This window comes from Parasteatoda tepidariorum, chromosome 10 (genome assembly GCF_982258835.1).
Source record: "Parasteatoda tepidariorum strain Cologne lab strain chromosome 10, Ptep-v5.0, whole genome shotgun sequence".
NCBI classification, from domain to species: Eukaryota; Metazoa; Arthropoda; class Arachnida; order Araneae; family Theridiidae; genus Parasteatoda; species Parasteatoda tepidariorum.
This window is the reverse complement of record NC_141764.1, coordinates 35,051,645-35,064,763: the sequence shown is the minus strand read 5'-3', so window position 1 is coordinate 35,064,763 and position 13,119 is coordinate 35,051,645. Positions and strand designations below refer to the sequence as shown.

General features: G+C 28.6%; 1 protein-coding gene across 1 annotated transcript; it reads left to right on the top strand.

The window, feature by feature from the left end:
- The first annotated feature begins 216 nt into the window (after positions 1–216).
- Positions 217–11,679, top strand: LOC147802495 (uncharacterized). Its single transcript, XM_087153104.1, has 2 exons — positions 217–376; positions 9,392–11,679. Exons 1-2 carry the CDS (start codon positions 346–348, stop codon positions 11,548–11,550), a joined length of 2,190 nt encoding a protein of 729 aa, XP_087009230.1. The 5' UTR covers positions 217–345; the 3' UTR covers positions 11,551–11,679.
- The last annotated feature ends 1,440 nt before the right edge of the window (positions 11,680–13,119 follow it).

Genomic DNA, 13,119 nt, shown 5'->3' with positions numbered 1-13,119 from the left:
ATTTTCAGAGAATTTGCTATAAAAAAATTCTCCTCAGTTACAGTGTCCATTTCTCAAAAGTATTCAGTATAAATGTGAATTTACTAGTAAGCAAGTATTGTTATTTTAGAAAGCAGTAATAGAAAAAGTAGATAAGAAACCATTCATTTGAGAGTTAGTAAGGTGTGGTTATTCAAGGAAGTGAACAATTCGCATTCGACATTGATGAATGGGCAACATATGCACTTGAGAATAAATTGCTCTGAAATGTAAGGGGTTTAGCCTTATGAGTGCAAGGATCCTCAAGAAAAGAAACATAGTTTAGTGTACTCAGACGAAAGTGAGTAGGTGTTTAAAATTGTAAGGATGGAAAGTTATGCTATGGAAAATGATAATGGTAAGTACTTATGCCCATTCTATATATAGTTAACTGAAATATAATAAAATACTAATAAATAATTTTTAATGCGAAGATTTATTTTCGGTAATAAAATTTACTTAATTGTAATGTGAAATAGAAAAGTATTTCTTATCAACTTAGGAAAAAGAGTTTTGTTCGATTTTTTTAAAAATATAAAACGGAGATGTTATTTCGCTTTTATATATGCAAAACTTTTTATTAAAAAATTATTAATTTTTATTTAAGCTACTAATTTTTATTAAAAAGTATAATGCAGATTATATAATTATTTAACAAAAAATTTTGGTGAAATAAATCATTATTTTATTGCAATCGGGAATGCAAATTCATGTTTTAATAGTTTATGAATACATTGCAAATATGCATTTGTTGATTTATTCACACACGTGTTCAAAATTTTTTTGTATCAGCCATTGCGACTGGTTTTCAAAAAATTTTAAGAAATACAATTAGATTAATTTCATTGTAAGTAAATCTGCTATAATAATATTTCAATTTTTTAATAAGAAGTAAAATGCAAACTACTTATTTGACTTCAATTATTGAATATGAACTTACAGTCAAAAGTGATATTTTAAAATATTACGTAAATGAGATATACATAGATCCAATTTCATAAGAATTATAATGTAAATTGTTTATAATTCTTGATTTGTGGATTTAATAACGTTTCCGTCATCAAAGTTTGAATATATCAGCGATTGCGACGAGTTCATGAAAATAAAAAAAATTTAAGAAAATCTAGTTTTGGGAACTTTTTTTTATAAGACTTCAAAACTTTTTTTCAAAAAAGAATAATTGCTCTCGCTCTTATCATTTATTTTTATTAATTGCTATTTTTAAGAGCATTTTTTTCTTTTTGCAAAACATGCGTTTTTGGAAAATATAAAAATTTATTACTTAAAAGCTACGATTATTTCATATTTTACAGCCTTTAAAAAAAAAATTTCTGTGTAGAGAACTAAATGCCTAAAACATCAGCCGTATGTAGTTTTTTAACAAAACATTTTTATTTTTTATTAAAGTTGCGATGCAGTTATTTTATACTTCCAGTACTTAAGAAGAGAATTCAACATTTAAATTTATTTATTTTAAATAAAAATCTTTTATGCAGGTGTATAAGTATTAAAATAGGTTATTTTCTCTAAGCTTTTTAATCTTTTTACACATGGTTACGTTGGAAAAGTATAAAAGTAATAAGTTATGTTATTTTTTATATTTTTCATGTTATTCACTTTGCTCGTGTTATGCGTTTATATCTTTCCCATGTTCCTGTTACCAATCAAAATAAAGATATATTTAATTTATTTTATGACATTAAATATTTTTTTACTAAATGCCCCATGAATCCTAAGAACTTTTATTAATTGCAGTAATGAATTATAATTTGCGACATAAATTTATAATTAAACTAATTAATTTAAGAAACAAATACTTATATTTTGTTAGTGTTGTATACCAGGTATTTACTAGAAATAAATTTCTTAAAATACTAGTACCTAAAGCAATAAGAAAATGTGTTATAACTACACTAATAATATCAATAGCAATTCAGTAGTCAAGGACTTATATAGTACATCTATGTATATAACACTTGTTAACTCGATTCTATATAGAGGTACCCTTTGAGAGGTGAAAAAAGACATAATAAACTCCCCACATTAATGACTGTACTCAGCAACATCGATAGATGGTCCCCATCAAGCAGTTGATTTGCACACAAAATTGCGGTCAAAAATCCAGTGAAGTAAATAAGTTTCTCCCGGCTAATAAATAATAATGGGATAAATAATATAAGTAGAAAAATCTATTAATAAATAAATAAAACAGCATTAATCGACTCGTGGTATTCATTCATCAAAATGTATTACAGATCAAAATTCTGGAAGGGGAGTGTAATGTGGCGTAACTACCACTAATAATATTAAATATCAATTCAGTAGCATATAAGACTTGTTAACTTGATTCTATATTGAGGTACTGTTTGAAAGACATAGTTGATTTACATACCCCACTAAATATATTAATTTCAACACCTTGAAATCAATGATGTTATATGTACTTAAAATCCAGCTAGTTACAAAAGCCCTTAATAATTTTCTATATTATCATTCACAAGGAGGTGTAGGTTATATTTTTATGTAATTTCATCAAATGAGTAAATTTTGAACAACTAAACTAATGTCATAAAAAATTTCTTCAGAACTTTTCTTAGTTAGAACTTAGAAGTTGAAAAAAGTGTGTGTGTATATATATATATATATATATATATATATATATATATATATATATATATATATATATATATATATATATATATATATATATAATATAAACATTTATAATATATAAAAATATAAATTCTATTATTTTTTTACAGGTTTGTGAATTTTAATACTTCTGTAATTTTAAAATACAAACTATAAATAAACTAAGAAAAAAAATTGTCTAGTTCATTTTAAGGTGACATATGGCTTTCAAAGTTTCGAAAATCGGTCAAAATTTTAATTACACCTATGTAATTGTTTCAAGAATATTGGTTAAAAAGTTAAAAAAATATATATTTGTTGACAATTTCTCGTCTTAAGTTGGTTAAAAAGTGTAAGTTCAGGGTGCAGTATAATTATATAAGATTAATATAAGCTTTATGCTTTACTCTATAATTATATGCAATACAAATATGAACTTAAATCGCGTTTTGCTGTCAATACCAAATTTAAAAAGGGGAATAAAATATTGGAAGCAATTTTTTTTTAAAGGCAGAATCTTTAATCACTTGATAGAAATCCTAATATATCCTATAAAATAAAAAAGTTTAAAAAACAAATTTTCGAAGGTTTTGTTAAGAAAAGCAAAACTTAAAATACTGAGTGTAACTTTCTAACTAATTATAGTCGAGTCAGTATAGTCTCAGTACACGTTTTTTTTAAATATAACTTTTATCATAAAAGGCGTTGCAAGAATTTCTTATAAATTATTTTTTTTAAAAATAAAAGTTGATATCTTGTTTGATATTTTTATATTATTCGACTTTCCTTCTTTATTTTTAGAGTTAATAAGAAAATCTTGCAACAAATTTTAAGATAAAATTTCATAAAATATTATAATATCAGAAAAATTAACTGAAGCTATATTAACTTGATATTCCCAAAATTAGAAAGTTACACTCAATATTCTAATTTTTACTTCATCAAGTAAAACCATAAAGGAGTTGTTTTGTAAAACTTAAAAAAAAATTTCTATTCTTACTCTTAAGCAATCTCGTGATTGAAACTGTTTCTTAATTTTAACGGTACAAAACACTGAGTACTATATTTAAACAAAATAATGCGTTTAAGTGTGTCCTAATCAAATTCTTTTATTCACAATAAATCAAAAGTTGAAAAGAGAATAACACAACATTCGCAAATGGCTAAGTTCACCCGTTCTTTAATTCCAAAATTTATAATTCCGCACATTTGTAAATTGACTAACCCATAAAGATTATGAAATTGTTTTGATAAATGCAATACTATCAGTAAATGTATTATATTCTAATTGTAAATCTAATCGTGCTTGCAATATCTCGAATTTAGTAACTTGTCATAATATATTTTGATACATTTCTTGGCTAAGTAAAAGCTTATTGTCAAGTTAGTGCTTGATTTTTATAAATTGCACCCCTCACATGTCAATGAGAAGAGGGATCTACCTGGAAACGGGTGGGGGTCATAATTGAGACAATTACGGAGCGCAGTCCACCACTTCCCAAGTAACTTGATCCTGATTGATTAATCAAAAGTGGCATTTTTGATAGCAACTGTTCTTTCCATTCTATTTCGAGAAAGCCAAGCTTCAAGTATCAATTCATTCGAAATTCTTTATCAAAGATTTCAATTCTTTTATTATATATTTACGCAGAGATTTAACACAAAGACAGGCACGAAGCCATGCGGAACATAAACAAACTAATTATGCAAAGAAGTTTGCCAGGTACTCAAAATAAAAATATATCGCGATTAGAATAAAATATATAAACAAATAATAACTCTAAGTTAAGTAAAAAAAGTAGTTGAGATAGAATTATATTTCAGCAATTTCGATGTGCGATACAGCTCTGTATTAATTAACTTAACAATAATTAACTTTCTAATATGCATAGAGAAACATAGTTCATGATGCCGCTGATGTCATAAGTCCCATGTGTGGGTATAGGAGGTCTCCTTCTTCTTAAAGTGCAAGTACCCAATTGTAACACTGATAAACATTTGTAATTATTTAAACAAAAATTTAAATAGTGCACCAAACCAATGAATATTGTGCCAAATTAAAATAATTAGAATTAATATATAGCTCAAAAGAGAAGTATTGTTACAACTTGAAATACAAGACTTTTAACTAATGTAATGAATATTTAATGATCACCCTGTTGCTGTCTGTTATGATAATGATAATGAATGTTCTGAAAAGGAATGGCCATTTGCAGCATTTATTTTATTTTAAGCAACAATTCTAACTTATGCTCATAGAGAACTACGTATGATTAGTTTTGAATCAAGTACTCATTATAGTCTGTCTGTTATGATAATGATAATGAATGTTCTGAAAAGGAATGGCCATTTGCAGCATTTATTTTATTTTAAGCAACAATTCTAACTTATGCTCATAGAGAACTACGTATGATTAGTTTTGAATCAAGTACTCATTATAGTCTGTCTGTTATGATAATGATAATGAATGTTCTGAAAAGGAATGGCCATTTGCAGCATTTATTTTATTTTAAGCAACAATTCTAACTTATGCTCATAGAGAACTACGTATGATTAGTTTTGAATCAAGTACTCATTATAGTCTGTCTGTTATGATAATGATAATGAATGTTCTGAAAAGGAATGGCCATTTGCAGCATTTATTTTATTTTAAGCAACAATTCTAACTTATGCTTACAGAGAACTACGTATGATTAGTTTTGAATCAAGTACTCATTGTAGTCTGTCTGTTATGATAATGATTACGAATGTGCTTAAAAGGAATGGCCCTTTGCAGAATTTATTTTATTTTAAGCAACAATTCTAATTTATGTTCATGAAGAAGTATGTATAATTGGATTTTGATCAAGTACTCATTGGTTAAATTTAAACTAAATGTTTTTTATTTTTTTTATTTTTTATTTTATTAATTTAAGAGGCTTCAATTTTCAATTCATGTGGTTGTTTCTTTTTCATCATTGTTTTTTATTTCCATTAAACGTTGATAAAAAAAGATCATTTTGTTTATAAACTATCAAATTAGTATAATTTTATGCAAAGCAGTTTATTAACATGTTAATTACAACGAAATGAATGGATACCTAGATTTAAAAAATAATCAACTGTACTTGAGAAAAAAATTGTACTTCACGAATATAGAATGAGTGGCACGATAGGAAGTCATTTTACTTACTAAAAATGTATAACTTGTGTACATAATAATATGTAACGATTACTTTAAATCACATAACAATTCAAATACGAAACTGTTTTTTTTCTTCTTCTCTTGACCCATTTATATAGCCTAAAAAGTTCAATACAAATGCTAAAATGTATGCCTGGAAACATCTAACCAATCACATTTTTTTTGTTATACTTATTTTATTAAAGTTTACAAGAGCGAGCTTATAAAATTAAGATCTCGAGGGGAAACTTTTTTTTCTAAAGCAATAGTCATTGTTTATAGCAAGGAAAAATGGAAAAAAAAAATGGCTAAAAACGGCACTTAAAACTGCAATAACTTTCGACAAAATAGAAATTCCGGAAAAAAATTGGCTTAAATTCATAATGGAAAATGGACTTTTCAGCAAATGCATTTCTGTAAGTTGCAGAGAGTCCCACGTAGTACAATTTTAACAGTTGAAAATTCTTGAACTATTTAACGACTGTTAATTTTTTTAAATTCTCGAAATTTTTCTTCACATTTTGTAACTTTAAGTGTCCAAGTTAGTTTTTGCCGAGTAAAACAAATTGTAAAGCATAGCAAAAAGAGTTAAACAATTGGAGAGAGAAAAATACAATTACAAAAACTTTCAAGCGAATTAGAATTTTGAAAATAAATAAATAAATTCAGCCCGTCAAATTTCAATTTTGCAATTACCTTCCCTTGGATTTCAGAGTAATGGCATTTTTTACAAGTTTAACGAAATTCGAAAAATTTTCGAAAAAAAATTTAATAGTTTTTATTCAATTGTACTCCTTGTACATTTTTTTTCATACCTTTGTAATTTCAAGTTTCGAAATCTTGTAATTTTGTGCAGCAAGCAATTGCTATTGTGGTTTATTCCTCAATGTCCAGTTGCAAGCTAGACCATTTCCAAGAGGTCATGAATGCTTATCACATTCTAGATAACGATCTTAACTACCAATTTCTTTCAGTCAAAATTTTGAAGCTTGCCCCTGTCTTGTGCGATGTAGCGAAGGTTGGACTAGTAACGCATTCATTCTCTGTTTCACTCTCGGCTACCGCGATTTCTCTAATTTTTTTTCTCTTTTTTATTTTCCATTTTTTCTTAAGATACTTTACTGGGTTTTTTTTCAGGTTATTTTTGCTTTCCTTATTCACGTCTGGCGAATCTTGAGAATGGGACCCCATTTTTGAGAGCGTGAATTATTTGTTTTAAACAATCGAATGAACAAGGTAATAAAAGTTTACAGTTTTCGAGAGGTTAAAAATAAGTTCCCATTCTCCAGACCTGCCAGACGGGAATGACTTCGTGACGTGAACACTAGTAACACAGTATATTAAAGTTGTTGTTGTTGCTTATCCTCTTCTGGCCTGACGAAGTCAGACCAGATCTATGAACCCGTTGACCTGAAGAAAATCAAAGACCAAAAGAGGAGTAGTGTAAATGTCTTCCCAGACAAGACCAAGACAGTTCAGGATGGGATCGAAAAATATGTATATTAAAGTAAAATACTGAATGCGGTATTAAAATGAGTTATACGTAAGAAAATGGTCATAACTTTTAGATTGAAAAAAATATTTTAGTCAAAAAACTATTTAAAAAATCAATGCAATGATTTTTTTTACTGCTTATCTTAACAAAATAAATTATTTTTTAAGGATATCGAACAATTAGGTCTACAATTGAAATTTCAAAAGTTGAATGACAAAGTCACAAGCGACATCGAAACCAATTTGATTGAATAGTAAAACTAGAAGGTGTTTCTAAAATCCGGAAATCAATCAAGCTTCAATTTTTCTTTTTTGTCACGAAATTTATCAGGGGCTATTCGTTAGATTTCAATATGTGTTATGTTTTTTCATAGATTAAATATTAAACATTAACAAATATTTGTCTTTTAAAACCTTTCACTCTATAATAATTATTAATTCTATAATAATCTTATAATAATTATTCTATAATTGTAATTCTAAAACAAATTGATATAAAGCGTTAGTGTGTATATATTAAATGTCTTCCATCGGCGGAACCCCGACATTACGATTAAAGTTTATTAAGGTAATTACGAATATTATAACCTAAAAACAGACTATTTTTAAAATATTTAATTCGAGGAATGTAGATTTTTCCTCGTTTTACCATTTTCAATCTTAAATAAGGTTTTATATCCGACAGTTAAGTTTGCAGTCCTTGAGTTATATCTAATCTAGTTTTGAATAATTTTTGGTGTCTATCTATACATAAGCTGAAAATGAATAAGATAAGCCGAATTATGGTTTACTTCTAAATGAACTGATCAATTTGGAAAGCATTTTTCAAGAATGTTAAGTATCCAAATGACTTAATTTATTGAATTAAAAAAATTTTTTTAAAAAATATCCACAAGGCAGGTTTGTATATTTGGGGCTGATGATTATGAAATCTAACACAAAACTGTGAGATCGGGGGCTCTATTCCAGCTGATGGCAGTTTTTAATTATTATTTCTTAATACTGAAAAATGTTTTTCGTATTTTTTTAAGTATGCATGTTAATAACTAGTAATTTAACAATTATTTGAAGAACTGGAAGGCTCCGCTACCTGTTCATTTTGCTCACTAACCCTCGTGGTTGCTTCTGCATTCATTGCAGGTTTAGAGGAAAAACGGTTTATTTTCCTTTTTTTCTACAAAAATTACGATTGAATTACCATTTACATTTTGAAGGTGATTAAATTTAAGTAAATCAATAAAATTGGTACCAATCAATAAAATTGGAAAATTGGTGCCTGCCGCAGAGTTATTACTCAATAAATTTGGACTCAAGGGATAGAGCATTCTCCTCTGAATGAGGTGCACCGAGTTCGAATCCCAGTGATGGCTGAGTGATATGAATTCCACACCCGGCTTTTACCGACCACAGTGCTGACGTGAAATATCCTCAGTGGTAAGCGGACCATTTCTTCCCTTGGTATCAGACTAACCGTAGGAGGATTTCGTGGTTTTCCTCTTAATGTAACTCAAATGCGGGCTATCAAAACGTCCTCCACGAATGCAAAAATTTCTTCCACTACTTGATCCTGGAGTTCTCTTGTCTGCTGGATTAGGTTCAAAATTACAAGGCTACGGAATTAAACATTAGTAGTAGTAAGCTCGAATTTTGGAATTTTTTCTCGTTGTGCATAAATTTTTTATTGTTTGAGTTGCATTGTTTGAGTAGAATATTTAATTGAGAACACTGTAGAATCTTATGATGGATGTGCATATATTGTTTATTTATTCAGATATCACTTTTATATTTTTTCTTTGTTAATATTTGAATCATGATAAATTTTTTATCAGAACAAATATGTCTATGTCATATTAATTATTTTTCGCATATTAAAAATTATTGCTTATTTTCAAAATTATCTTAGCCCCCCTGTCGGGGCATTGCTGACCCCCTGTCGGGCTAAGTCTAGCGCCACTCTTGTCCTTAACTAGTAACATGCATATTAAATATATGACTTAGGTTCGTTATAAATTACGTAAGCATCATGTTCTCTCTTTTTATTCGAATCTTTAATTCAAAACTAAATTTAAAAATTGTATTTTACAGATGGAGTCCGCAAAGAAAAGAGATCTGGAAGCTGGACACTCAAAACTTCTAAAACAGAATCAACTGAAATCGACTTCATAAACATTTTTTCTGAACCTCCTTCCCTGCAGCATATAGCAGTAGTGTCGATTGCAATTGGGCTATGGACGGCGCCTGATATAAGGAATGAATTGACATCTTCTTTCTTATCTTCTCCCTCAAACGATAACGCAGTCATGTATGAGTTAGAGAGAAGAATATTGAACAAATTGTCCAATAGCTCTTTGCCCTCATCGCTGAGGAGCGAAATCTCATACGTTATTCGACCCATTCAGTGGCAGTTGTGGGAATTGTTTCGTAGTTACTACAGATGGATAAGACATCAAAGAAAACTCTGTGAGTATTACATGAAGCGTGGTGCAATTAATTGGACAGTTGAGGGGACAGTTGACATAGTAAAATCCCTTAAGGAACTATTCGATAATGGAAGCTTAGGAAGCTTAGATATTCGTGATTTGTATGAGATAGCCTGCTCTCATTGTTTAGAGGAATATGTTTCAATTTTGTGGGAGAACATTTCAGAACAATTTAGTAGAGACAGCTTTAGAAGGCACCGGAATTATTTGATAAGATATTGGACATGTGTCCTCGACAATAATTTAGGGAGTTTTCTAGCTGAACTCATGGCTTCTGAAAACATATACGATAATAAGGTTAGTATTGATGTAAATATGATTACTTTCTCGATTCGTATTGGTAACAAAGTTGCCCTAAAGTATTTTTGGAAAAAATTGTCGGAGCAGGAGAAAAACGATCATTTGAGTCAGTGGCTTTTACAAGCTACTGAAGGTATGAGCATTCCAAAACATATATATTGTCAGTATTCTTCAGAAACTGTAGATATTTTATGTTTTTTATTATCTCGTGTCAATCGTTTAACTCAAATGACCGAATTTTTTCGGAATCATTCTGGTGTATTAATGCTTTTGTTCGAAAGTTGGCCTTATCGAAGAATATTCTTGTCCACTGTTTTTGAACTATTAGATAATCTGCAAGAAGACATTTATGCATGTATAATGGAGAATATTAGTTATAAGAAATGGGGAAATGAAATGATGATTTTTAACGAAATATGGAGTGCCAGTCCCTTAAGACTAAGACGATCCTTTCTGAAAAATAAATGTCTTTGCAAAGTGTTGTTGCGTTTGGTGCAGTTCGAAAATATAAACATGGCTGATAGGATATTAAATGATGCTTCCAAAGAAGAGATTACACTATTTATCTGCTTTATGTTTGGTCGACCTGAATTTAAGCGTGTTATTTATTCAAGCGATCTGAATTCGATTCACGTGATGTTATCAAAATCTACCTTGCCACCAGAATGTTATCCCTATAAAATCAATCTTATAGAGCAAAGAGAGCAAGATAGACTGATAATATCGCGGCTTGTTGGATTTAGCGATTGGCATATTTGTATTGAGTGGATATGCGATGGTAACATCCAAGCAGCTGAGTCCTTCTTGAGGTGGGTTTATCAATCTGTGGGGATTGAAACATTTAAGAAAACTATGTCGTCTCCGGATGTTATCTATTTAACATTAATATTTTTGCAAAACCATGAGCGTGTGGACCAGTTCTTGAATTGGTATTTCCAGACGGGAGAGGAAATTCAACAATTTAAAGCAGATTTTTTGCGAAAATGGGGTAATTATTATTTCAAGCGATTCATAGACACGCCGCTCATTGTAGGCGATGTATTACAAAAATTTATAAATTACAACTTGTCTTCTCTTGAAAATGTTGCAGAATTTCGACTTATTTGTCGTAGTTGTATAGAGTATGCACTGAGTAAAGGTTTTCTTGAAAGGGCCACCATACTTTTGAATGCATCTTTTGATAACAGTATCGATGAAGTGAAGCGATACAAAAATGAACTTATACTATCTGAGAGAGGAATTAAGAAGAATCTAATTTTAAAGCAATCACTTACTGATGCTGATTGGAATCACGTGAAAGAAATCGTAATGTGGTCGTCACCTCTATTCCTGAGTACAGTCACAGAATTAAAGTCGCTAATTCTGGAGCAAAAGACTAGTCACTCTTTCCAAGATGAATTGAATCCACAGATTTCAGCTCTCCTTGATTTACTGGAGAATGTTGTTGAGAAAGATACTACATGATAGTTGTACATATTTTTGCGATCAAAAGCGAATGCAAATAAAATCATATTCTCTGTCAAATCATGTGCACTGCGCAATCACCGTCAAACGATAAATTGACTTATAATAAATATGTAACTCCATTTTTTAGTATTAGTTGTTTAATGTTAATGAAACAATATAATATGTCACAACTTCAATAATTAATTTAATTGTCACAACTTAATTTTTTTAGTTTCGTTACACCTGAAGAAAAATCAGCAATTTTACGTGATTTATTTTTCATCACTTGTCCCAAAAAAACTGTCACTAGGAAGATATACAGTCATAGAGGAAGGCATTCTATTACTGTTGATAATATGTGAGCTTAACAAAGATTTTATTTTATATAAATGTTAAATAAGCTGAAGTTAAACTAAATTTCATGTTGAGATGATAAAAGGTTATTGTAAATATGTTTTTTTATTTAAATCGGTAATATTTTTTAAAAAGAAAAATATAAAGGGAATTAAAATTGTTTTGTCTATTTTACTCAGATTAGTCAGATTCTTTTTCGAACTATTTTTTTTTTACAAGATCAAATAATTATAAGCCAAGTCAGGGGCCGAAGTTCTGCTATTTACAAAGTTCTTATTTTAGATTTTAGAAAAAAATCACTACAGTCCCTAGCATAATCATTAGACGTACTATAAGATTCTATGTAAAATCTTAATTATCAGGTAATACTATACAGCTTTACTGTTTTTATGTGACTGAAACCGGTTTGCACTTGTTAACGTCAGCGTATCAATTGGTTTAATTAGATAATATATAATATAAATTAGGTGATAGATTATATTAAAATAGAATATGTATTATATTAAGCATTATATCAGTATACTATAATAATTAGATCAAATTATTTGACGCACTGTAGTTTTTTAATAATTACATGAGTTTACATGCAATACTTTTATATTTAAGCATACATGTTATGGGTTTTAATTCGAGAGATTTTTTATATACTTCCTATTTATATTTTTTTTTAACGTATTGCAATACAATGGTAACCAATTGATACAGGAATCTTGAAGATCTTGATATCTTGAAGTTTTAAGATAATTAAAAATGCTGACAACGTAATTTTATTAATATTCATAAAATATATATTCAAGAAATTAATAAATATATTATTCCAAATCTATGCATACGCGTGTATATTATTGAAATTGTATCAGTTATTGAAAAACAAAATAAAAAAATAATCACATTAAATAAGCACATTCTGGTGTATAATCATATTCTATCAGAAGCATGCTTTTATGAAACTACGCATTCCTTGAATAAAGTGTTTTTAATTCAAAATGTTTTATTCAAATTTCTTCCCTAAATTGCAAAAAAATTATGAAGAAACATTGTATTTTATAGTTTGAAAGATATAAAAATAAAAAGATTAGCAAACGATTATTGGCAAAAAAATATGAATGAAATTTTACGCTACGCATGTGAAGTCAAGTTTCTCGCAAGTTTATCACATTTTAATATTAATCGCCCCATTTAAGTATTTTTTCATTGTCGCCAAATTATTTTTTTAAAAATAATTAATTTTAA

Excerpts from the sequence above, each read along its gene's own strand:
- LOC147802495 (XM_087153104.1), top strand. The coding sequence starts at position 346 with ATGGAAAGTTATGCTATGGAAAATGATAATG. Across the intron at positions 377-9,391 it reads TGCTATGGAAAATGATAATG|ATGGAGTCCGCAAAGAAAAG; the intron begins GTAAGTACTTAT and ends TGTATTTTACAG.